Source organism: Chelonus insularis, unplaced genomic scaffold, assembly GCF_013357705.1.
Source record: "Chelonus insularis isolate UGA/USDA-ARS -01 unplaced genomic scaffold, ASM1335770v1 scaffold_362_pilon, whole genome shotgun sequence".
Lineage (NCBI taxonomy): Eukaryota > Metazoa > Arthropoda > Insecta > Hymenoptera > Braconidae > Chelonus > Chelonus insularis.
In genome coordinates, this window is record NW_023276793.1 from 524,523 (window position 1) to 547,705 (window position 23,183).

General features: G+C 30.7%; 6 protein-coding genes across 11 annotated transcripts in view; 2 read left to right on the plus strand and 4 right to left on the minus strand.

Moving 5' to 3' along the window:
* Nucleotides 1–9,324, plus strand: part of LOC118073641 (uncharacterized) — an 86,201-nt gene extending 76,877 nt beyond the window's left edge. The window contains exons 6-16 of one of the 4 annotated variants that reach the window (XM_035094275.1): nt 2,870–2,960; nt 4,493–4,741; nt 4,937–5,201; nt 5,273–5,735; nt 5,958–6,219; nt 6,282–6,645; nt 6,759–7,030; nt 7,105–7,338; nt 7,413–7,563; nt 8,357–8,571; nt 8,751–9,323. In XM_035094275.1, coding sequence (XP_034950166.1) covers nt 2,870–2,960; nt 4,493–4,741; nt 4,937–5,201; nt 5,273–5,735; nt 5,958–6,219; nt 6,282–6,645; nt 6,759–7,030; nt 7,105–7,338; nt 7,413–7,563; nt 8,357–8,571; nt 8,751–8,759 — 2,575 coding nt within the window. In that variant the 3' untranslated portion in view covers nt 8,760–9,323. Of the gene's footprint in view, nt 1–2,869; nt 2,961–4,492; nt 4,742–4,936; nt 5,202–5,272; nt 5,736–5,957; nt 6,220–6,281; nt 6,646–6,758; nt 7,031–7,104; nt 7,339–7,412; nt 7,564–8,002 lie in introns of all 4 variants that reach the window. The other 3 variants (XM_035094274.1, XM_035094276.1, XM_035094277.1) reach the window with 3 other exon arrangements.
* Nucleotides 9,325–9,835: 511 nt separating this feature from the next.
* On the minus strand, nt 9,836–13,112 carry LOC118073667 (CD63 antigen-like). 2 transcript variants are annotated; one of them, XM_035094323.1, is made up of 4 exons: nt 12,849–13,112; nt 10,603–10,791; nt 10,344–10,517; nt 9,836–10,175 (listed from the first exon to the last, which is right to left on the minus strand). In XM_035094323.1, exons 1-4 carry the CDS (start codon nt 12,906–12,908, stop codon nt 9,876–9,878), a joined length of 723 nt encoding a protein of 240 aa, XP_034950214.1. In that variant the 5' UTR covers nt 12,909–13,112; the 3' UTR covers nt 9,836–9,875. The 2 variants fall into 2 exon arrangements, with proteins under 2 accessions (XP_034950214.1, XP_034950213.1); XM_035094322.1 differs by lacking the exon at nt 12,849–13,112 and adding an exon at nt 11,998–12,227.
* A 250-nt stretch (nt 13,113–13,362) lies between these two features.
* On the minus strand, nt 13,363–15,112 carry LOC118073666 (uncharacterized). Its single transcript, XM_035094320.1, has 6 exons — nt 15,069–15,112; nt 14,875–14,996; nt 14,571–14,768; nt 14,303–14,470; nt 13,810–14,016; nt 13,363–13,563 (listed from the first exon to the last, which is right to left on the minus strand). Exons 2-6 carry the CDS (start codon nt 14,932–14,934, stop codon nt 13,447–13,449), a joined length of 750 nt encoding a protein of 249 aa, XP_034950211.1. The 5' UTR covers nt 14,935–14,996; nt 15,069–15,112; the 3' UTR covers nt 13,363–13,446.
* A 514-nt stretch (nt 15,113–15,626) lies between these two features.
* LOC118073772 (CD63 antigen-like) lies at nt 15,627–17,064 on the minus strand. Its single transcript, XM_035094485.1, has 4 exons — nt 16,861–17,064; nt 16,554–16,742; nt 16,317–16,490; nt 15,627–16,236 (listed from the first exon to the last, which is right to left on the minus strand). The coding sequence occupies exons 1-4, from the start codon at nt 16,918–16,920 to the stop codon at nt 15,940–15,942; spliced, it is 720 nt and encodes a 239-aa protein (XP_034950376.1). The 5' UTR covers nt 16,921–17,064; the 3' UTR covers nt 15,627–15,939.
* Nucleotides 17,065–17,458: 394 nt separating this feature from the next.
* On the plus strand, nt 17,459–22,324 carry Ube4A (Ubiquitination factor E4A). 2 transcript variants are annotated; one of them, XM_035094479.1, is made up of 6 exons: nt 17,459–17,714; nt 17,789–17,984; nt 18,048–18,630; nt 18,700–21,116; nt 21,199–21,353; nt 22,013–22,324. In XM_035094479.1, the coding sequence occupies exons 3-5, from the start codon at nt 18,094–18,096 to the stop codon at nt 21,341–21,343; spliced, it is 3,099 nt and encodes a 1,032-aa protein (XP_034950370.1). In that variant the 5' UTR covers nt 17,459–17,714; nt 17,789–17,984; nt 18,048–18,093; the 3' UTR covers nt 21,344–21,353; nt 22,013–22,324. The 2 variants fall into 2 exon arrangements, with proteins under 2 accessions (XP_034950370.1, XP_034950371.1); XM_035094480.1 differs by lacking the exon at nt 17,459–17,714 and having other exon boundaries at nt 17,782–17,984.
* aay (phosphoserine phosphatase) lies at nt 21,365–23,159 on the minus strand. The gene is made up of 5 exons (XM_035094484.1): nt 22,847–23,159; nt 22,267–22,401; nt 22,037–22,182; nt 21,814–21,975; nt 21,365–21,741 (listed from the first exon to the last, which is right to left on the minus strand). Exons 1-5 carry the CDS (start codon nt 23,128–23,130, stop codon nt 21,650–21,652), a joined length of 819 nt encoding a protein of 272 aa, XP_034950375.1. The 5' UTR covers nt 23,131–23,159; the 3' UTR covers nt 21,365–21,649.
* Between the last annotated feature and the right edge of the window lie 24 nt (nt 23,160–23,183).

Genomic DNA, 23,183 nt, shown 5'->3' on the forward strand with positions numbered 1-23,183 from the left:
ACTAATAAATTCTCTTTGAAAAGCAGACCTTTGATTTCTAGATAAATGTAGATTGAAAGCTCGTTCCCACAGGAGAGATACAATACATGTATGTATTTGGATGAACAAATCCCAGAGCATACTGTGGGCAATGCATCGAAGCGGCTTGATAAAGCCTTTTTACTATGAGTATAGCTCCCTTGCTTATTGTTGAAAGGGAGTCGTCAAGTTGCCAGTAGCTCCTATCCCTTTTTGGCATGAATCGAGCGTGCGCGAAAGAAAACAACTATATGGAATCGCACACTGAGCAGAAAGAATAAGGGAAAGGAAGAAGGGATGATAACATAGCTCTGGGACATTGTTCCAGGAGAAAAGTAAAAGAGGGGTAGAGTCGATCGATGCACCTAGAAGTCTTCCAGCAACTTGTAGTGAAAGCTTTTCACGATGATCCATCACTGATGCTTCTCAGCTACTTTGCTAACATTTGATATGCATATTTTTATTTTTATTATTGATCGTCTACTCTCAAAAATTGGCACAATGGACAGAAAATATTTGTCGAGTGTTTATAATATTACAACAGCTGCCAATAAAATCGATCAGAATAATAAAATGAAAAATAAAGTAGTCTAGCTCACCTTTGTTTTAATAAAAGTGTCTGCTTGGAATTAGATAAAGCCATATGATGGCGCCGTTAGTAAACAATGAAATGTCTTAAAGAGAAAAGCCTTAGATGATGAGCGGAAGTAAATATTTATCCGAGTATTTAATGAAGAAATTAATTGTCTAGTTTCACTTTCTATTGACAAGTGAGAAACCCATGTTAGTATATTGAAAATTGTTTCCTCAGATCAAGAACACTTTAAGAGACTGCTTTAAAAGAGTCATTTTAATTTATGTATTTATTAAATTTATTTCAATTGTACATTTATACTGCGAAGGTGCTCTAAAATAATACTAGGATTGTCTCATAAAATAAAACACTGAGTATATCTGAACATGAATACCAGACAAAAGTATTTCCATAAAAATACATTCCAAAGGCATGATTTTGTGATTCTACGAATTTCAATAAAATTTTTTGTTATTCAATTATTTATCCATCATAAATAAAGTAAAATAAAATGAATTTCTTGATGTTTAACTTATATTAAAATACATAAGAAAAATGTTTAGTAAAATACTTTAATTTAGTCTTTTTTTTCTCGAATCGATTTTATAACGGAAGCGGAAATCCTAACTGAGGGGTCCCAAAATTAGATGAATTTGCCGTAGCAGGACTTCCGTTAAACTTCTAAACTATTGAGTGACCTTGGCCTTTACGTTGGAATTCAAGGCTCCATACAAATATAAACTCTCTTGTAGTCAATAATCAATGGTATCTGCACTTTAGACACCCTCATGACATTGCTCTGTCACCCAAGTGTCGTATCAGGTCATCATAAAGAGACCTACCAAGTATACTGACATCGGAAATTATTGCTCCGTATATTGGTGTACATGTGTACCAATGCTGCTTACACAAACAGCAGCAAGAGACGAAGCTTTCATGTTTACATCAGTGTCTGTATTTACACATGTACACTTTCAGTTGTACGCCACGTATACGTATACTTATGCAAGCTAATCCATCAAAAAAGCCAGAGGGCTAGCACGGTAGAACACCATTTTATATTTTCAACGATAATGAAATCGACGTGATTATTCACTGTCGGCCGAGGGCTACGCTAATAACTAAAATTATTTTTCATTTTTTGTAATTTATATACGTCACATAATTGTTGTTACAAATAGCCGTAATTCTTTCTTAAGTTTGCTCATGCAATAAGTGAATAAATGTGTGTATGATAGACATAAAGCTATAATTATATATCTGGTTGGAAAGAAAATATGCTACATATCGCAGAGATTGGATAAATATCATTCTTGAGTTTTTTTACCAGCGGCTCTTTGATCATAAATTGTTACCACTAACTATATTCTCGTTGATACACACTGTTAGGAACATTCAAATGTATTAATCAAAATATCGTTTATAGAAAAGAAGAAATTTATAATCTCGTGCTATGAGTATAGTTGAAAACTTGTCACCGATAAATGAAATTTCAAAAGAAAAAGTTCAAAATTTATAAGAAAATTCTGGGAGTCGTGATCTCCAAAATTCAGGTTTATCCTGAACGTGCTAAAGTCTTGTAATTTCTCAGAAATGGCTCCTCTCTTCCACATCGTTATAATCAAATTTGCACAGCGATTGTTATAAATCAGTGGTCGTATACTGAGCCATGTGCCACCGACTATACCAGCAGAATTGCTTGAAGCCCCAGTAATTGCTAGCCTAACGTTTTTACGAGAACAAATCGCTTTGTCTTCGTTCCTTTTGATGATTTTCTTCTCGATTATTATCCATCTACATTCATTTTGTTGGCAATAAATTAAGTGTTTATTGTTAATTAAATCTTAAAATAAAAAATGAAACTTTACATAAATAATGAAATTACTTAAAGAAAGAAGTTCACTTCATTGAAATACAAGTGACAAGTCCTCATTTTATTTTGCAAAGTAGAGTAAAAATGAGAGCACTCAATATATCGATGAAATGGCATCAGTATTCTTCTCTTTACCCGTCTCATCATTGAATCGAGTGCATTCCTTTGTCATTCAAGCCACTAGATAGATAATGAGACTGACACTTGGTTCTTGCTTTTCCCTTTGTCGTCACTTCAGCATTATGAGTGATGTAAAGTTGTCCCAGATATCATTAATTCACTATTCGATACTACTAATAATACTCGACACTAAAAGTATTTTTACCACAATCTTATAGTCGATAACTCACTTTTAGTCATTGTTTGGTTCTATCAATTATATTTTTATTCCACTATTGTTTCAGGATGGAGGAGTCATCCCGAGGACTTCTGCAACATAAGCAAAGAGCGGAACAGTTGAAGCAGGAAAGGACAGCACTTACACTTTCTTATGAGGTAAAAAAAGCGACATAACAGTGGTCAAGAATTACCAAGACAAAGAAGAAACATCTAGTTATATCAAACTGAATATTATGTCGTAGCTTGTGTCGTTGAATGAGGAAATATTGAACCCTATGTCATTAGAATCATCTCTTTCCCCATATGCGAAAGGGAAGCCCAAATATGATGACACTTGTACAAGGTTTTCTTTCATCCAATAAAATGGGGGGAAAACATGATATCAAACCCGAACTTAACCCAGCACTTTTTTCTGCTTGATCGTTTTATTTGCAAAAAAATCGATATGCAAAAAGCTTTCGTGATTGTCCAACCAAGTTGGGTTAATTCTAAACAAATAGCAAGCATCAAAACCTGTAGAAACGTGGATAAAACCTCTCCCTTACAGCCGCGAGCTCATAAATAGACGCTATCTCCCAGTTCACGGACGGTTTGCTTCTAAAAGACTCGTATATTTGGGGGTGCGTTGAATACTCTCTCCTTTCTTCTGTTCATTTCACCCTCTCATACTCTCTCTATCGATCGGTCTTCGAGTTAACAATACTATACATTCGCGCTTCCGTGACAATGATAGAACCAGAGTAAGCGTCGATAAGACGAATCGTTAACGCTATGAACTTTTTTTACGCACTAAATTTTCGCAAACCTTCCAAACTCTTTTGTTGGCATTGTTGAGTGTTTAGTTGATACTTATTCCAATAACACGTGATGTATGGCAATTCATTATTAATTTTTATTAATTTCTGTACCACACATAATAATTTATCAAACAATACAAATTTTTAAATAAGTACAATACACAATTTTTAAAATTAACTTTATTTTTTTAAATTTTATTCACACAAAGAGGATAACTTTAATCTATAAATATGACGGCTTTTTGTGGGAAAATCTGATAGCGCTCGTATGCAAAAAAAGATTTAAAAGAAATAATACCGAACAGTTATCAATTATTTGATTCTGTTTAAATCATCTTTTTTCAAATCTAAATTGCAGAATCTATAGAATTTACCATCATTGATATAATCTCACAAACTAACGTAATCTGAAATGAAATCTTCATACTATTAGTTATTGATTAATATACCAAAATCGTAAAAACAATTGGATGTTTTGATTGCAACCACATATCAATTGTTGGCAGTCGAAAAAAAAGTTATCAGATATGTCAAAGTTATTTAGATGGATGGTAATTAATAATATAAATTTCAAACGTGATTGTTGGACGAAAGTCTAGAACTTTAATGTAAAATAACGTTCGTGTATTAAATGTATTGTTATAAATCAGACACACATGCCCTTCGTCCTTCCTATTAGCACTTCTGCCTGTGACAGGTTCACGGCGCCCCTAATTTAACATAAAACCCTTTTCTGTTAATAGCACGGGTATTATTAACTACACTTCTTTATGGTAATATTAAAATTACCGTTCTTTTTACAGTCTAAAGAAAAATATTTATTTTATTGAGTGTAATAAAGATAACAAATATTTTAATGTTTTATAAAAATTAATATTCTTGAATTTACAGACACGTGTACATCAATATCAAACACAAATATCTAAACTTCAATTGGAGAACGAATCAATGCGAGGACAATTGAGAGGTTTAGAAGCAGCTTGTGCTGGTGAAGTTCATGCTGCTCTTGTTGCAAGACTTGCTACTCTAGAGACTGAACACGTTGCTCTCGCGAGAGATGCCGATGCACAGAGAAGACAGTATGAGAGGTGCTTAGACGACGTCGCAAACCAAGTGGTTCGTGCTCTACTCTCTCAAAAGGTTATTTTTCAATATTCATGATAGCTATCACATTTATTTTTTTTTATCTGAAACCTTATAATATAACATGAAAATAATATTCAAAGTTTAATAAGCTGCAACTAAAGCTTTTATTCACATCATGGATGCTTTGATCATTTCAATTTTCTTTAATTATTTGAATATAATCTACTAAAATGTTTTTATTGAATACAGGGTTTAAAGGAAGAAATTGGAACCCTTCAAAAACGTATTCGTGAATTAGAAGCACAAAATCGCGCACTTTCTGGTCTTTTAGCCCAAGCGACTAGTCCTGGAAGTCCATCTGAATTTATTCAAGGTATTATTGAAGCCGGCCCAGCAACTTTAGTTGCTGCACTAGGTCTTGATCCTTCATTTGTACCATTATCAAGACCGCGATCTCTTAATTTAAAGATTCCTGTTATGGCAACAGCTAAATGTCGTCGAAATAGACCATTAGGTAAATTAAATTTATTTTTATTAGCTTTCATCTATTAACGAAAATTGTAATAAATTTGATTGAATTTTCAGGTCAAAAGACTTCTGAAGAAGAAGGTAGCGAAAGCCCTGAGAGTGGAAATAGAGATGAAGGATATTCGACTATGTCTTCAGATGTTCAGGGTGAAGGTGCTCGTCAAGAACCATCGAGAGGACTAGAGGATCTTAAAGAAGCTACTGATGAAACAGAAGGGGATGTCTCGCCAGATGCACGACTTGTTACTTTAAATACAGGAGATCCAGATGTACTTTTTCTCCCTCTCAACCTCACGGTTGGAATAAATCCAAGGCACAGTTATCCGCCATCCAAAGAGCTTCTCCCCTATCAACACGTTATGCGGAGTTTTTCTGATAGTCACTTATATCTCAAACTTACTACTACTACCGCAAATATCACAAATTCACCGTACAATATTCCAAGTCCTATGGGATCTTCGTCTCTTTTACTTGTTGAGGAAGAAGGATGGGATGCTGAGTACGTCCAGCAGTGGCTCAGGTAAAGTTCTGAATGAAACTTTTTTTCGACATTGAGTCTATTTAAGATGAATTTTATTTTAAAAGTTTAAAGAAATTAAAAGTTAGTTAAAATTTGAATAATATCAATCTCAACTAGTAAAACCATTTCTACAGAGAAGATCGAAAGAATTGTGATTAATTTAAAATATTACTACGTATCTAAATAGTGAATATTCATCTAAAAAAGTGGAAAAATTTTCAGGTTGGATGACTCAAGAAGTGCTCAACAACATCGTGATCTCTTAGAATTAGAATATGATAGAGCAGAATTAGAAGACTGGAGCTTTTCGCTGTCAACCGATGATCTCCGAAGCGAATCATCAGCTTGGAAAGAAGAGAGTCGCTCAATCGCACCAGCGCTTCCAGCTATCAAAGAGCAAAACCCAATTGAATTAGAAGAAGATGCCAATGAATGTTTGTGGAACGGAGCGAGTTATCTTGCTGATCGAACAGGCGGTGAACTGGTGAGTAGATTATTCTTTGCAACACTATTTCCACTTCAACTATCAATCGTATTATTATGCAGGTGGCTCTCTTGATGGATACGAGAACAGCTGGGCCTTGGCCTTATGCTTCAAGTCCTGGAGCATCTTGGAGTAGTGAAGAAGGTGCTCTTGAAAATTCTAGTAAAAGATCATCGGCAGCTTTATCAGGATGTAGTGATGATCCAGATTCACCGTCAATCGGTACAGACTTCACACGTGATTTTTATCGACTAGTCAAATTTGAAAGTACCAAGAGCCTTGCCAGTACGTCTTCCAAAAGTGGTAAACCACTACCTGATCGAGAACAAGCACTTCAAAGTGTCCTATCATTTATTGCTGAACAACAAATGTACCTCAATGAACGGCCAAATACTATCGGCAGTTCAGAACAAAGTCAAGTTGAAGGTATTTGAATATTTAGTTTCCATTACATCCTTTCTATAAAATTATCCGTTAACTTCTCTTCGTTAATTATATACATATGTATAAAATATTCTTTATTTATATTTATTTTATAGTTTTAGATTATGAGTTCAAAAACGATCCTACTGTAATCTTAAGTGAAGAAACGTTACTAGTACGAAAACCTTATGAATTTTCGGATAGAACTTCTGAAGTTTCTTCTGTGGATCCTTTGGATCGAATTCAAGTCGTTCCTAGTTTACCTGAAGACCGAGTTATCAGTGTTCCTTGTACAGGATTAAATTTCGCTGGAGTTGCTTCTACAGAGCTTGGAGCAGTCCCTGAAGAAGATGAAGAAGGTGCAACATCATCGACACCGAGTACAGTTGTAAGATACATTATTATTTACACTAATAATTAAGCTTTAATTAAGTTTATCTTCTAAAGAATAAATACTTACAGGTGAGCCCTGCGAGAGCTCCATTGTTAATTGAAGGACGAGATAGATCTTTGAGCTTCCTTGAACGTGCTACCTCCAAAGACGTGATCAATGAGTTGAATAAGATGATAAGGAAGGGAGAAGATAATCCAACGACTCAAGATTCTCAAGTGACATTAGAGAAACTAGATCTTGCCTGTTGTTGTCCCACTGGATGGGTTCACGTCGAACGTGATATTGACTTTACCGACCCAAAGGTAAAAAACAAATTCTTACAAGGAATTAAAAGAATGTTCAACAAATAAATTCATGTTTATACATTTATTTTTAGGCTAGAGCGAACCTTTTAGACGTGATGTTGGCTAGCAGTGAAAGTTCTTCAGCTACATCAAGTAGTGGTTCTGCAGGAAGCGATTCAGGTGATGAACCACCAGATTATCATCATCTTCACCGATTACATCGTTATCGTCGACAGAAGAAAGGTTTGCGAAAGTCACATACTCGTTAAAAACACAGCAGATTTACACAGGGCGTAATAGCGCATATCTCTTTACTAGTTTGCATTAATATCAAGTTTTTAACTGCTGTATGTATACATGTGCTAATAGGCTACACACTAATCTGCTCCCTAATTTGATCCGGGTATCAACTAACAAGACTAACACGGAGTTGTGTAGAGCAGCAATGCTTTCTGCCACAGCTTTGTCGACTTCATTATCCATAATTTTATGTTTCGGGCTATTCACATAAATAAACATTCATCTACTTAAGACATGAATCAAAGTATTATATAGTAATGTCATGTCCGTCACACTGTTAAATATTTTGATTCAAGTTTTTTCACATTCCACACAAACATTCAGACATACCACACGCAATCATCCACGTTTGTACATAGCCATTTCCTTATTTTCTGTTCAGATGGTAGCGCCTACGCGGTTTGCTTTGATTGTCACGAGAAAAGCTATGTAGTTCGGCTTAGTGACGATCAATTTCTATGAAAAATTAAGTATTAAATAAAAGTAAAAGTACGGAATCTGCTGGACGAAGATAAGAAGAACCGAGAACCGGCTTAATCGGAATTCAGTAGAATAAATGAAGCAAAAGGGGTAGAAGGCATTGTAAACGAGCTAAGCCGAGCTACTCTGTGTCCACTAGAGCCAAATTAGGAATGAGAGCGAGAGCGAAAGAGAGCGAGAAAGGGAGCAGAATGAAAGACAAGGTCATTAAATCCTCGAGGCGTGTTGACCCGCTGCTGCTTGGTATTTCCTTCAGTATCAGCAGCCCAAGCGCATCGTGTCCTACGACTACCATCCATCTGGGGTTCTTCGAGGCCTTCTATTATCGAACGTGGTGATGATTTCTTCGTACGTTATGGCGAGAAGGAACGTGAGGCAGTGGCATCCTTTGACTTCTTAGATGACATCACTGTACCTTCATCATCATCTGGTGAACTTGATGATCTCCTTCCAACCACAGAATTTATGAAGGTATCGCCACTTTGAAATAAATCTGTGTACACATGAAGATAGACTTAGAAATTACAATTGAGCTTAGAAAATGAAAGAAAACTACAAAATAGATTTAAGCAGACTTTTTTATGAATTTTTCAAGAGAACTTAATGGCATACTTTTTCGTTTTTTTAATTTTTATTCTCTTTTTTTGTAGAAATTGTAGAATCTCACATGGATGTATCATGAAATTTTTTAGACAAGATATTCAGCTCGGACAAAAAACAAATGTCTGTGAACACATTAATTATTAATTTGTATTAGTTAGGAAACAATAAAATGAATATTTGTTTAGTGATTTAAGATAATCATCACAGAAACGAGATAGTTTATACTATTTACGCGATAAAAAAATCACAAAGTATTTCACATATTTAAGTAAAAAAAAACAACGAACTTTGGAATAGTTGATCTGCAATATCTATTATTTTAGTTTTACTATTTATTATCCAAAGCAAAAAATGCCAGATCATTCCTGTAAAACATTAATTAATGATGACTGATCATGCCTTAAAATATCAATTCAGTTTAACAATCTGACATCCAAACAAAATGTCAGCAAAATTCTGAAAACTCTAATGCACTTTTTTTATTTTAATCAAGTGCAATGCTAAACGGTACACTATGATTAAATTATTATTATTATAATTATTATTATTATTATTATTATTGATAATACTTTATTTTATGCTCCTGAAATATTCAGAAATATTGTAAATACAATGTATTATAGACAGATAATAAGTTATCATCTCTTAAATCTTAATAAATAATGACAATATAACAATACACGTGTATATTTATTTTATTTCCAAAATATTGAACTTTATTGAAGTATTTAAATAATCTTCAACAATAAAATAATATATTATAGAAATATAAAATACATAATAATACGAAAAAAATCTTACTCTTATTATTTTTTTAAATGTATCCAAAAATATTAAATATCAGTTGTATTTAATTTATTTATTTTTAACAAAAAATACAAAAGCTTTAAATAGCCTTTTACCAAAAGAGTAAGGCAATGACGTTATGTATTTATTGTACTTAATATTTAATGACAAGGAAGATTTTTTTTTATAATAATTTATGTCACTTTTTGATTTTCTGATTCTTCTTTTATCATTTAAGAGCAATCAACATTTCAGCTGAATATAATCAAATTAAGAAGTTTGTTCAATGTAAATGTAAATGACAGTAAAAATGTAAGGCGAATGAATATAATATACAGAATAATTATTTTCACAAATGTAAGAATAATTTATTTAAATCGGACGGTTTAAACGCGATAGTTTCTACGTTCTTCATTTCGTATTGAATTTGCTAAGCAGAGAGCAAAAATGATACCAACTAATTCGACTCCAGCAATACCAAGAGCAACACCACCTAATATTTTTCCTGCCATTTGGAAGAATGTAAAGAGTCTTTCTGAACATCCATCACGGTAAATTTTATCAGACGGACAAGTAGTTAATTTCGAGTCACTATTCAATGAACAACAAGTAATTGGAATAGTGCCGTTCATATTAGGATTTGGAGAGGCGAAATCAGATGGACCTTCAGCACCGCAACAAGAAAACTAAAAAAAAAAAAAAACAGTAAATAAATAACAATAATTAACCTTTAAGTTCGAAATTTTCAAGGTAGAGCTAACGCCTACGCGATTCATTATGTCAATTTGTCGAGATATACTGATTCATTTTAACTAAAGTGTCCTTCATGAATTGTTCTTTATAATAATACTTACAGCTCTTTGAGTGAAATCGACTATTTCTTGGCTAATTTTGCTTTTCCAGTATTGTTCGACTTCATGTTTGTAAGCGTCATTGAAATTTTTTTCTTCAAAGCCTTTGACTTTAATGAATGCAAAAATAGCGAGACCAACTTGAATCACCAAAATAGTTAACAGTAAAACTGCAAACTGTAAAAATACAAAACAATGAGGAATAATAACGACAGCTACAATATTCATTATTATTCATAATATTCAATTTTTTTTGACTTACAGTAATAATCATACAATGGCTTTCCTTGATAGCGCCACAACATCCGAAAAAAGCTATGACAAATACAATGCATCCGACTATTAAGATTCCAATAATGAGAGCTGATCCTTCAGCTTGTAGTTTTTCCGGCAAATCTTTAATGTTTCCATAAAAAAATGCTGCAGGAATAATAAGTGCCAAACCACATAGCTATAATAAAAAATCAATTCATCAATTAATTAATCTGGAATTAAATCTTATTTCATGTTTCACATTTTTTTTGAAACTTAGTCTAAAATTTTAAATAATCGACTAATTTATATCGTATCATAGTTAAAAAGTAGACTGATTTATTTTTAATATAATTTCAATTGACAACTAGATATGTAAATAGTATAACTTTCATTAGTTTTTCATACGGCGAATAAAATCAATAAGTTTTCTCAAGAACTAGATAGTCATCTCCAAATGTAAATAATGCATCATTTACGTATTGTACCATGTCTCATAATCATACTTTTATTCAAGCTTTATATAACATAGTAGAGTTGGAATCAAACGGCGTCAGTTAAATATAATCGTTTTGACCTCGAAAAACAAATACTGCATATAAATCTCATGCTCATATCGAAGAGGTTATCAAGATGAGTATTTTTCCTTTGAAGGATTAAATTTGAGACATCAACTTGGTTACTTGTTCTCTATTGAAAATTTTAAGTCGGGCGTAAACATTTAACTTATAGCTTCTGCAATCGATCTAAATATATCAACGCACAGGAATAGCTTGTTTATAAGCTAAATTTCAGTTTGGTATTCGATTCGATGTATAAGAGTATTTTAATTCTAACATACTTGGACAATTGATTTTGAATTCATTAATCGATTAATAATTTATTCTCATAGTGATTAGTTCACGTGAATTTTCATAGAATGATGTCATATTATGAAAGAGAGAGTGGATAATTGAAGATTCGTGTAATCCAACACTTTTTCCGTTAGCCAACATTGTTATTCAAGCATGTATCATATTATATACCAACTGAATAAAGTGCATCGACGTTATGCATTTATATTAAAAGATAAGATAATTAGGATAATCCTCGTCATGTCTCATTATTTTCCTCATTCTTTCTAATGATTGACAGCTTTATGTTAGTGTTGGTTGACAGGAAATTAGTCACTGATATACATATATACCAAATTCTTTGATGATTTACGTTGCACAGTCAAAAATAACGTCTGAATGTCGAACAAAGACGAAGTGTCAACAAAAATTTTGTAATCATAAAATCCCTTATCAATTATTTTCTTAATTTTCAACACAATAATATGTAATAAATTTCACTTGGTTGAAATATCAATAACACAATATTGACAATAAAATAATTTTAAATGTATAAAAATTTTTTAACTCACACAAAATAAAAAATTGAAGATAAAAAGTAACCATCTAATACATCCCATAGCACACGACATGATGGCAAATGTCTTTTATTTCACTAGAAGAGTAATGAAAGAACAAATGAAAAAATATCTTCAAATTGAGATAAAAACTTTAATGCAGAAAATTGTGAATGTTGCGCATGAAGTTTAAACGACAAGTTGAGTTTTATACTGACGCTGGTGTACTAATTCATTGCATCGGTCGCTGTTGAGCACGATCTTTTTCCTAGTGTGATACACCACTCTTCTCCACCAAAATCTTACGTCATCACGAAGCACGCATGGCCTTGAGTTGCTTGGCGCGATCACTATATGTTCTATATTCTCTTAACAATGTAATGTGTTCTCTCTCTACACACACACACAAAATATTCTGATCCTTCTCAGCTTCCCTTAGATTTATTACCTCTTTCCTGTTCTTTTCTAGTTTTTTGTTCTAGGTCATCTTCTGCTTCGCTTCTCGTCCTGGTTAATTCCAAGTACTAAACTATCTATATATGTAAGGGATCCTACTTGCACAACAGAAAATCTAAAGACGACTTTTTTTCTGACTAGAGAATATCCATCTACTGATGTAATACAAAAATGGGCTTGGTCATTTCTTTTAACCGTTAAATTTACTGATTTTTCAGGTTAATGTGATTATGCGTCATTTCAAAGAAATGTTGTCTGCTCGAAACGATTCATATAAAAGTATTTTTTAATGTTAAATATAATTTTATTATTTTTCTTTGCTTCAATTACTTAAGAATAAAGTATTCCGAGACGTAAATATTTGGTAAAAATGATGAAAGATAACTATACACAGAGATACAAATACTCACTGTAAAAATAAAATTGAAGATAAAGAGTAAATACTTGATGGTACACTCTCCACAATTCATCTTGTTATAATTTTTTTTAAATATTATTTTTTACAAATAATATAAAACTCAATAACGCACACTAATTCTGTAATTATTTATTTAAAGAGAATTTCAATTCAATAAAGAATCACCGTACTTGTAACCTGAACGATGAAAAAGATTCAACTGGTGCTACGACCCTTCTAACCAACGTCAACACCTACTTCCCCACCCCAGGTGTACCTGTTTCCCTTCATTTTATCGTTTAAAACCACCATTTTACTCACAGATAAAACAGTCGTTACCCTGACTCCCATTTTTTAGCCAATAACTAGATAGGATTTTATACTTCAAGTGTTTTTCAACGAAAATTACGATAGGATCATTCCAGATTATTGTGATGATGAATCATTCTTCGCACGGAATGATAATGAAATCACACAAGTTAAATGACATGAGTTGATTCAACACTTCAAAGACGTCATCATTGTTATTTACTGTACGTAACTTTTATATTTAATTCAATAAAGTCATTATACAAAATAACATATGAAAACTAAATTACGTAGTATGCAAATTAATTACATCCAATGGGAGGAGCTGAAGGTTTTTGTAAAGTGTACTGCACGATTCTTGTTGCATTTCCTTTTTTTAATAGTCGTCCACAAATTAATATGCTCGATGTAATGAAAATCTAAAATTAGAATCAATTATTTAATGAAAATAATTTAATCCAGAGATTATAAAATAATTTAGCATATGTTTAAAATTGATAGTTCAATATCTGGTTACATTTTATAGATTAAAATTTATGATATCAAGTTTTGTTTATCATATAGGATGATTTATTTGTTGTTCTAATTACTACTCGTAGAATATTATTTAATGAAATATACTATAAAAAAATGTATTATAACATGAATAATTAATATACTTAAACCTGAAAAATTATTGAACAAAGAGCCAGTAAAAAAATATGATGAAGTATGGATCTTTCAGTATTGAGAGCTAAATGCTGGCATTCTTGTCCATAAAAATTTTTACACATTATTTTGGTTGTATTGTCTAATCTTTCGAAATTACAACAAAGCCAAGACGTCAACTCCTCGAACTCAGGAATAGTTTCATTGTATCCACAGCAAGTAAGCTACAATAAAAACAAAACGATGAATTAAATCGCTCAATAATTTAACAAACTTTTTTAATTGTTCACAGTGACGATAATTTATTGTCTTATTTATAAACTACGTCAATTGTAGATACTACCATAAGTTATTTGATCTGATTCGAAAAATATATAATTATAGTGTAGTAAATATAACATGCGTTTAGCCTTCGAGGGTGAAGGAGTTTCTTGAAATTTTTAATCAGTAAAAATTAAATTTGTAACATTGATAAAAAAAATTTAAAATATTTCTCAGTAAAATTGCCACCTTTATCTGAGCGAAGTTAGATAATGTACTTCCATCCTTTATTCTTTGTACTGCTAAAGTCTTTTTTAAGCTTTGAGATAACATTTTATCCATTTGTTCGTGTATAACAAGTACCCACACAGCAGAACAAATTTTTACGATTGCTATGATAATGAATAGAACTGAAAACTAGAGTTGTAGAAAAAAAAACATTAAACGTATGTAATTAAAAATTGTTTCGTATAAAACAAAAGTACTTCGATAACCTCAAGTAATAAAAGTCATTTACCATTATAAGTTTTCGTCGATTAAACTTGTAATCGATTATGTACCAAAAATAAATTGAAAAAACAAAAACAAGTATTCCCATAACCAAAAGTATTGCTGGTGGACCATCAAGATAATTGAATGGAGTTTTTGGATAGTCATTTCCATGAAATTGATAAATAAAAAATCCACTCACAGCACAAACAACAAGTCCAGAAATCTATAAAATCATTCAAAATAAGTATAACAGAATCATAACAACTTTAAAAGTAGAATTAGAGTAATTATTTTAATTGTATTTTATATAAAAATTAACAGTAACTTACTCCAAGAAAAATAAAACAAGTTAAGAGAATATAGCGTAAGCAAAAATAGCTGAGAGTCATCGTAATTTATAAATATACACAGATTTTACTGGATAGTGCAACACGAAAGAAAGCTCTAAAAACTTTTATTTCATTTTATTAGATCAATTGTATTGTTTGATTTTAAAAAAATTGCATTTCGATAAAATAATTACACTATCTAACTGAACCAACTAAACAAGTTAATAAGTGTATGTCTAACTGCATGATCACATACTCGCTCGATTGATGAATTTACTAAAAGAAAACTGAGATCTCGGTGGTGTTAGATTTCGAAGAAACCAGTATATAGATTTCAAAAATCTTCAACCTTTTATTAGAATATTGAACTACAATAAAGTTTCATTAAATAATATATTTAATTTATTTAGTTATAATAAATATTTGAAGATAAGAAAAAATGTTTACAAAAATGTTTTTTATAAAATTGTTTTTTACGATTAACTATTTTAAATTTAAATATCCCGCGTTGATGCACTTTTTTCAGGGCGCTAATCAAAATCGCTTATCAAAAAACGAAATTTGTAAAACTATTATGATAATAAATAATTTATTTACAGTATACGATTAAAGTTGTTTATTTCACAAATACAAAGTTTTATTAAAGTATATAATATAATATAAAAATATAGAATTCACAATATATAATACAAAAAATCTAAAATGCTTACAATTAAAATCGTATATTTGTAACAAAGACTATTAAATGCTTTATATAAATTAGTTTGTAATCATTCATAACTTGGAAGATATTTTGTCGAAAATTGAAAAAGTATATTTCATCGTACTAAATTAAAATCATTTATATGATCACTGAAAATAGTGTTCAATTTACAGTTTTGTAAATGCAAAGTACCAAGATTCACAAATATTGTAACGTATCAAAATTGTGCGCTTCAAGAAAATGTTCATTTCGTAAAACAGAAACAACGTATTGATTATAATTATAATAAAAGTCAAATTTTAATTTACTTTACTTAAAATATTTACGTAAGATATTTAGAAAAAATTGATAATTCGATGAATTCAAGCTTTAAAAGTTCGGCGATGAACATTACGTATAGAGTTTACCATACAAAGAGCAAGAATTATACCAATGATTTCAACACCAGCAATTCCAAGAACAATATAACCAAGTGTCTCTCCTCCACGTTTAAAGAATCTAAAAAGTAATTCCGAGCATCCTACTGGAAAAGTCCAGCCTTTCTCACAACTTGTATTGTTGAACTCACTTCTTAAATCACAACAAGATATTGGATAAGTGGCATTTGTACCAAAATAAGTTGTATAGTCATCTGGACGTTTGATACCACAGCAAAAGAACTGTCAAAAAAAATTTATAAGTAACTATTTTTACATTTTTTATCTCAAATTTTTTTGAATTTAATGACAAAAAAACATACTGCAATTTGAACTCCATCTATTATTCCATGGCTAATATTTGATGTCCAATATTGTTCAAATTCTTTTTCATAAATTTCATCAAAGGTTTCCTTTTCAAATCCATTAGTTATTACAAAAGCAGCAATTGCCAGGATAAGTTGAGTTAATAAGAGAGAAAGAAGAAATCCAGCAAACTAAATAAGAAATCAAAAATAAGATTAAAAAGTTTCTTATTTTTTTTTCAAAGCAATACTCACAGTTAGGGTCATACAGGAGTTGCCTTTGATGGCACCACAGCATCCAAAGAAAGATATCACAAACACAACGACCCCGACGATTATAATGCCAATTAAGAGAGCTGATGCTTCTGATTGTAACATTTTAGGTGATTCTTGGATATATTGATAAAAGTATATAGCAGGAATAATGATTCCTAAACCACATAGCTAAAATTAAAATTCAGATGATTAATAAGTCATAGTAAATAAAATGTCTTCATTGTGCATCTGTGAATTTTAAAACAACTTTTTTAAATAAAAATATTTTATTAAAAAATAAACTTACCGTAAAAATAAAATTGAAGACAGAAAGTATCCATCTAATGAAATCAGTGGTGCACGACATGATCGTGAATTATTCTTTTTTTTATAAGAAAACTGACAAATTCTGCGTATTACACGGATAGTTTGTTATTAGGTTATTGCGTTTTCTCTGTCTGCTTTATCAGTCTTGATCTCTTTACCCACAGAACTTGAGATTTAATAGTGTATACTATTACAATGAGAAAAGAGGCGCTGAAATAAATTATAAAATGTTAGAATTCTTCACTACGAACTCGATACATAGGTACAGATGTACACCGTATCAATTATATATTTTTTGGTATGTACCACTTCAATTAGTTCGACAATACTCATGTTATGCTTATCATGATTTTAAGGATATATAGCACTTTTATAAATTCCATTTTTAAAGCTTGAATTTAAAATATATAATAAAGCAAACAATACTGTATTGATTTCCATTACAAAAATATACTGTTTCTAATATATTTTATGAAATAATTGAACTTATAGTCTCATTGAACTACGTGTTATTTGTACCGAAAATATGTGAAACTGGAAGCAAATTACAAAATTTGCTATATTTCATCCATTTCTATGGAAAAAAACATTCTTCTATAAAAAATCATTGTTATTTCGAAATTCATTTTAATTTATCTCATTATTTTTGGAAATTTTTCTAACAAGTGCTTTTAGAAAAAATACCGGTTAGGTTAGCTACTTTACTATGAATGAAATCAGCTAATAAATATATATATAACTCCTTATTGGCTGTTGAGTGCGATGCTGACAGTAGTTATATACAAACTTTTATTTATAATAAATAAGTACAATTTAAATTATTACTCATTAATTGTTAGTTAAAATTTAAAAAAAGAATTTTGGAATGCATAGTTTTATAAAAAAAAACTAATTTAAAAATTTTTTAGACGTACTGCGGGATTTGACTAGACATACATCCTTAAAACGCCATTTAGTGATAAGTGAAATACTTTGTATTTTCCTATTAAGTACGCAATAAAAAATTTCAAAAATTGAAAATACAAAAAGGTAGATAATTTCCAATGTGTTATTTTCTATCAAAATATCTTATATGATTGCACAAAATTATTATAAAATACAGAGGTAATAAATAAATAAATTTAACCTATTCACATTACTTGCTTATTAAAAAAACACTGTTTTCAGAAACAATATAGTTTTTGTCTTAACTGTTTATATGTATTAAAAAAAAATGAGCGATAACTCTAATGAAAATCCATTTCTCGGATTATTTTCAACATCTGATGAAGTTGACCACATTTCAATTGAAATTCCTAAAACATTAGTGATTGATAAACTAATTACAGATAATAAAAAAATTGTTCAAAATGAATTCAAGCATATACTTAATGATACTAATGAAAATAAAGAAGATAAGGTAATGGATAAAATAATTGAGGATGTATTTGGGTTAGTGTTAAGCTCAAAAACTCCAATATCGTCACAGCCGTTGATCTCAGTTGAAAGTCATTCTATTGAAGATGCGATTTTTGAACGACTCACTTTACCAGATATAAAAACAAAGCTTGTAACACCTTTAAATTCACCAAGTACAGATTGTGATCCTCATTTTTTTCAAGATAAAGCTATTTTTTATTTGTTTGAATGTTTTCTTAGACTTGATAAATATCCAAATGATGACGAATTACGTGATACTATCAATCGTTTAAAACAAGTTACCATAAAATTAACAGTAACAATACTTGCACTCGACCTTTCAGATCAGAAAGTAAGTTATTATGAATTAGTTGTAATCAATATTAATTTAAATATCTATATAGAATAGTTTTTTTTCTAGATTTATGAACAATTTATGGAACTTTTTGCAAATGAACAGAATATAGCACAATTATTACAATTCAGCGGAGAATTAATTAAATCAATCATAAAAGAATATCCAGAGGATGCTAATAAATATATTGAATTCGTTTTTTTACCAGTACTAATGAATCTGAATGTGCAAATCTTGAACAACGATTCATTAATTTTTCCTCAGCGATACTATGATATTTTACTATTTATAGTAAATATTGAACCACTTGCTAAATTATTACTTCGTGATTGTACTCCAGTTCATAAACAAGGATCTGCATACGCAACTACTATTTTAGGTATTATGTTATCAACGAGTTGTTTGCCTCGTATATTAGGAGAACCATTTCCATTTTTCAATAAGCCATTTGGCATTGATTTTTCAACTGAGCAAGAAAACATCTGGAAAGCATGGAATATTCACATTCGTTTTTTGCATAAACTTTTCCACTCTTTATTGAAATGTTCACCAGAAGTTCGGCATATGACTTTAGACTGGTTAGGAAAATGTTTACATGCTAATGCTTCTCGTGGAAAATTATGGAGTTCTGAATCAACTTTAGGTATGTCATCAGTAGTTTCTGATGGTTTTATGTTAAATCTTGGAAATGTACTTTTACGTTTATGCAAACCTTTTTGTACAAATTTTGATGAAAAAATTCCAAAAATTGATCCTACTTATTGTGCTGCTGAACCGAAAGATGAAGAAGAAAGTCACAAAAGAGGTATTCATATGCAAGAAATGAGTAAAGTAACTTGTTTAGTACCAGTGCCCGAAGGAGAATCTAGACCAGTTGCTAAGGAATTTGGATTTGTAACTGAAATTTTTTATTTAACACACCGGGCTCTCGATTTAGGTTATCGTGTTGTTCTTGACAAATTCCTGAAGTTGACACATGAATTAGACAGAATACGACAAGATCATGAATTCGCGGAATCTCAGGCTAATTTGCAAATATTTGAACTAATGGAAATGCGAAGAAAAGTAATAAGCACAAAATATTTTTCGTATAGAACAAGTGTACTTGAGCCTAAAATGCTTAATCTTCTTTGTAATTTTCATGCAGCAACAGCTTTTTGGTTGATACAAGTCAATGTCAATAAATGCAACTGTGAAGATTATAATAAAGAAACTTTTTATCCTGAAGAAGTGAAAACTATCACATTTCCACTTCCAGAAGATGTTCCTCATACTTTACGATGTATACCAGAATTTGTAGTAGGAAATACAATAGATTTCATATGTTTTTTGCGACGACTCGATCCAAATACATTTGAAATACAAAATTCAAATTTTTTCAACTCTTTATTAACGGAAATAATCGCTTTGATGGAATCACCGAAGAGATTATTTAATCCTCATCTTCGAGCTCATTTAGCTGAGGAGCTTGAGTCATTTTTACCTGATACTGAAGAGACTAATAATCGTAATCAAGCAACACTCGGAACATTCCGTAGAGAACAATTGTTTCTTACTCATCCTCATCGTCAATTTATTATACCAAATTTATTACAAGTATTTGTAAGTTTAGAAATGACTGGTCAAAATGTACAATTTGAACAAAAATTTAATTATCGTTTGCCTATGTATGAAGTAATGAAATATTTATGGAAAATTGATGAGTATAGAAAAATTTTTCAATGTCTTGCTCAAGAAGCTGAAGAAAATATAGAAGCTGTTCAGCCTCCTATTTTTTTACGATTTATCAATCTTCTTATGAATGATGCAATTTTCTTGCTTGACGAAGCACTCTCTAACATGGCGCAATTAAAACAAATGCTACAGGCACTCGATAACCGAGAATGGAATAGATCACCAGCTAGAGAATCTGAACAACAAATGGCTCAACTTCTACATATTGGTATGATTGCTAGATTTGACAACATTCTTGGACGCGAGACAATATCAGCTTTAAAAATGTTGACTTCGGAAATTAAATCCATCTTCTGTCATTCAACAATGGTTGATCGTATTGCTTCAATGCTTAATTATCTATTATTACAATTGGTAGGACCTAATCAACGTAATCTCAAAGTAAAAGATCAGAAAAAATATGAATTTAATCCAGCGCAATTAGTTCTGAACATTTGTGAAATATATATCAACCTCGGTCGGAATAAAAATTTTATTCTTGCTGTATCACAAGATGGAAGATCTTATAAACCTAATCTTTTTCAACTGGCTAACAATGTTCTCGTACGTATTGGGGGTATTGATATTTTAGAAGATCTTGAAAATCTAGCTAAAGAAGTTGCTAAAGCAGCAAGTATAAAGAAAGAAGAGGATGAAATTCTTTCAAATGTTCCTGATGAATTTTTAGATCCTATTATGTCAACTCTCATGACCGATCCGGTTATTTTACCTGCTTCGAAAGTAATAGTAGATCGTCAAACAATAGCCAGGTAAATAAATAATATATTGATTAATATAATTTTTTTATTTTAATTAATTTAAAAAATATCAATTATCAATATTTTTTTATAGACATTTGCTAAGTGATCAAACGGATCCATTTAATAGATCTCCATTGACTATGGACATGATAAAATCAGATGAAGATCTTCGGAAAAGGATAAAGGAATGGATATCATCAAAAACAGAGTCTCAAGCAGCTATAATTGAAAAATAAGAAGTCGAATGTAAGTAAATTTGTTCCTAAATTTTATTAATTTTTTTAAACTTATATTTTCGAATTTATTCAAGAGAAATTATGAAGATTCATATGTATATATATATATATCCTTAAACTTTATTGATGACATCGAGATGAAATGTTATCTACTTTACTTAATTGTTTACTTGTTACTGATCTTGAATTTATTCTTATTAGTTTTACAAAATTTTTTATATGATACTTTGATCCATTTCGCTAAGTAAAAAATAAGTTTAAAATAGTCACTAAACATAATATCATTTCTAATTAATGATTCTCTTACTAGTTTAAAGCATCTTGAAGTTCCTGGAAGTTTTTTACAAACCAGAGAGATCCATTTTTCACACTTTCTCTAACGACGTTTCCACCAAATCCTGTTTGTTAGATAACTAGGTTATATATAATTGATGATTTAACTAGCAAATTAATAGCTAAAACTAGTTTACCAATGAACGCGTCAGCTGGTGGACTAGCTTCAAGATCTGTCGCTCCATCTCCCACGTGAACGATTGTTTTAAAATCAAATTTTTCCTTTAACCTTCTGATTACTTCAGCTTTGCCTCCACTTCTTGATGTTGGCTCGTTCTCATCAAACCCAGCAAAGTCACCTATTTTTAATTTGAATTAACCAATTTTTCATTCCAGATCTAATTAAACTTGAAGATTTACCATTAAAATAGAATTTCAATCGATTTGCACAAATATTATCCTGAGCAATGTTTAATTGTCCAGCAACTGGAGATATCAAACAACGAAATCCACCAGATACAAGAAAAACTTTTTTATTTCTTTCATGTAACTCATCAACCAATTCTCTGAAAAAAGATTATTGACTATTAAAATTGAACTGTGTGCTGTAATTAATTGTAATTAATTGTAATCATTATGTACAGCATTACTTTATTCCTGGTGTAAGTCTTGGTGGATGTGTTTGAATAAATTCTTTAATTTGTTGTAGACTTGGTTGAATAATATTAAGCCTGACTGTTAATGATTGTTGGAAAGTCATGTTACCCTGCATCGCTTTCCTTGTTCTGAAAAAAAACGTAAATTAAGTTTATCGTTAAAATTATTCAAGAGGAAAATGATATGATATCTTTAATTATTATTGAAATATATATCCTTTCCTCTTAAATAATTAAAAAATTCCAATGTTACCAAATTATCATAGCTGATTACAAGATTATTTAGATTATATTGATGACACGATAAAATTAAAATATTGAGTCAAGGTGTTTTCAAGTACATTGTAATTGAATGTATAATAAATTAATTAAATGTATGAAATACATATAAATAATTTACATAATGTGAGTGTGTCAAATAAACAATGTGTCAAATAATGACTGTTAAATTATATAAATAATTGATCTTATGAAAAAATGTAAATGAAATGATTTAATAAATTTTAAGGATTAAAAAATAATTTTTTTCTTTAAATAAATTTTAAACAATTATGGTGTATTTCTTTTTACTCACAGATCCATAACTTGATCTCCTTTACCACAGAACTTTGCAAGTTCATCGATACCTTCATCACGAATAACAGTTGAGTCAACATCAAAAGAAACAGCATCGGCATTTTTCCATGCCTTTATCACATCCTGGAGACTCATTTTTGTATTCGGTTGATTTAATAATGATTCTGACAGTGTTGATATGAGAGAATTATCGTTTTTCAACTGACGAGTAAAATGTATTAAGACATTCGAAGTAATAATCTTGTACACTCTTTGGATCCACGTTATGTGGAAGGGGCACATGGTAGTTACTCCCACTCTAGTATGAAACTCTTCAACTCTCTCATTCCGTCGTA

What these genes read in the sequence shown, in the direction of transcription:
- aay (XM_035094484.1), bottom strand. Translation starts at nt 23,130, where the DNA reads ATGTGCCCCTTCCACATAACGTGGATCCAAAGAGTGTACAAGATTATT. An exon ending in AGACTTACACCAGGAATAAA is followed by an intron (nt 22,183 to 22,266) that starts GTAATGCTGTAC and finishes ATCTTTTTTCAG; the next exon opens with AGAATTGGTTGATGAGTTAC. An exon ending in ACCAGCTGACGCGTTCATTG is followed by an intron (nt 21,742 to 21,813) that starts GTAAACTAGTTT and finishes TCTAACAAACAG; the next exon opens with GATTTGGTGGAAACGTCGTT.
- LOC118073667 (XM_035094323.1), bottom strand. Translation starts at nt 12,908, where the DNA reads ATGAATTGTGGAGAGTGTACCATCAAGTATTTACTCTTTATCTTCAAT. An exon ending in TCTTCAATTTTATTTTTACA is followed by an intron (nt 10,792 to 12,848) that starts GTGAGTATTTGT and finishes TTTTTATTATAG; the next exon opens with CTATGTGGTTTGGCACTTAT. An exon ending in TCGATTTCACTCAAAGAGCT is followed by an intron (nt 10,176 to 10,343) that starts GTAAGTATTATT and finishes TTTTTTTTTTAG; the next exon opens with TTTTCTTGTTGCGGTGCTGA.
- Ube4A (XM_035094479.1), top strand. Translation starts at nt 18,094, where the DNA reads ATGAGCGATAACTCTAATGAAAATCCATTTCTCGGATTATTTTCAACA. An exon ending in TCGACCTTTCAGATCAGAAA is followed by an intron (nt 18,631 to 18,699) that starts GTAAGTTATTAT and finishes TTTTTTTTCTAG; the next exon opens with ATTTATGAACAATTTATGGA. An exon ending in GATCGTCAAACAATAGCCAG is followed by an intron (nt 21,117 to 21,198) that starts GTAAATAAATAA and finishes ATTTTTTTATAG; the next exon opens with ACATTTGCTAAGTGATCAAA.
- LOC118073772 (XM_035094485.1), bottom strand. Translation starts at nt 16,920, where the DNA reads ATGTCGTGCACCACTGATTTCATTAGATGGATACTTTCTGTCTTCAAT. An exon ending in TCTTCAATTTTATTTTTACG is followed by an intron (nt 16,743 to 16,860) that starts GTAAGTTTATTT and finishes TTTTAATTTTAG; the next exon opens with CTATGTGGTTTAGGAATCAT. An exon ending in ACTCCTGTATGACCCTAACT is followed by an intron (nt 16,491 to 16,553) that starts GTGAGTATTGCT and finishes TTTCTTATTTAG; the next exon opens with TTTGCTGGATTTCTTCTTTC.
- LOC118073666 (XM_035094320.1), bottom strand. Translation starts at nt 14,934, where the DNA reads ATGACTCTCAGCTATTTTTGCTTACGCTATATTCTCTTAACTTGTTTT. An exon ending in CTTGTTTTATTTTTCTTGGA is followed by an intron (nt 14,769 to 14,874) that starts GTAAGTTACTGT and finishes ATGATTTTATAG; the next exon opens with ATTTCTGGACTTGTTGTTTG. An exon ending in TTTGTTCAATAATTTTTCAG is followed by an intron (nt 13,564 to 13,809) that starts GTTTAAGTATAT and finishes TTCTAATTTTAG; the next exon opens with ATTTTCATTACATCGAGCAT.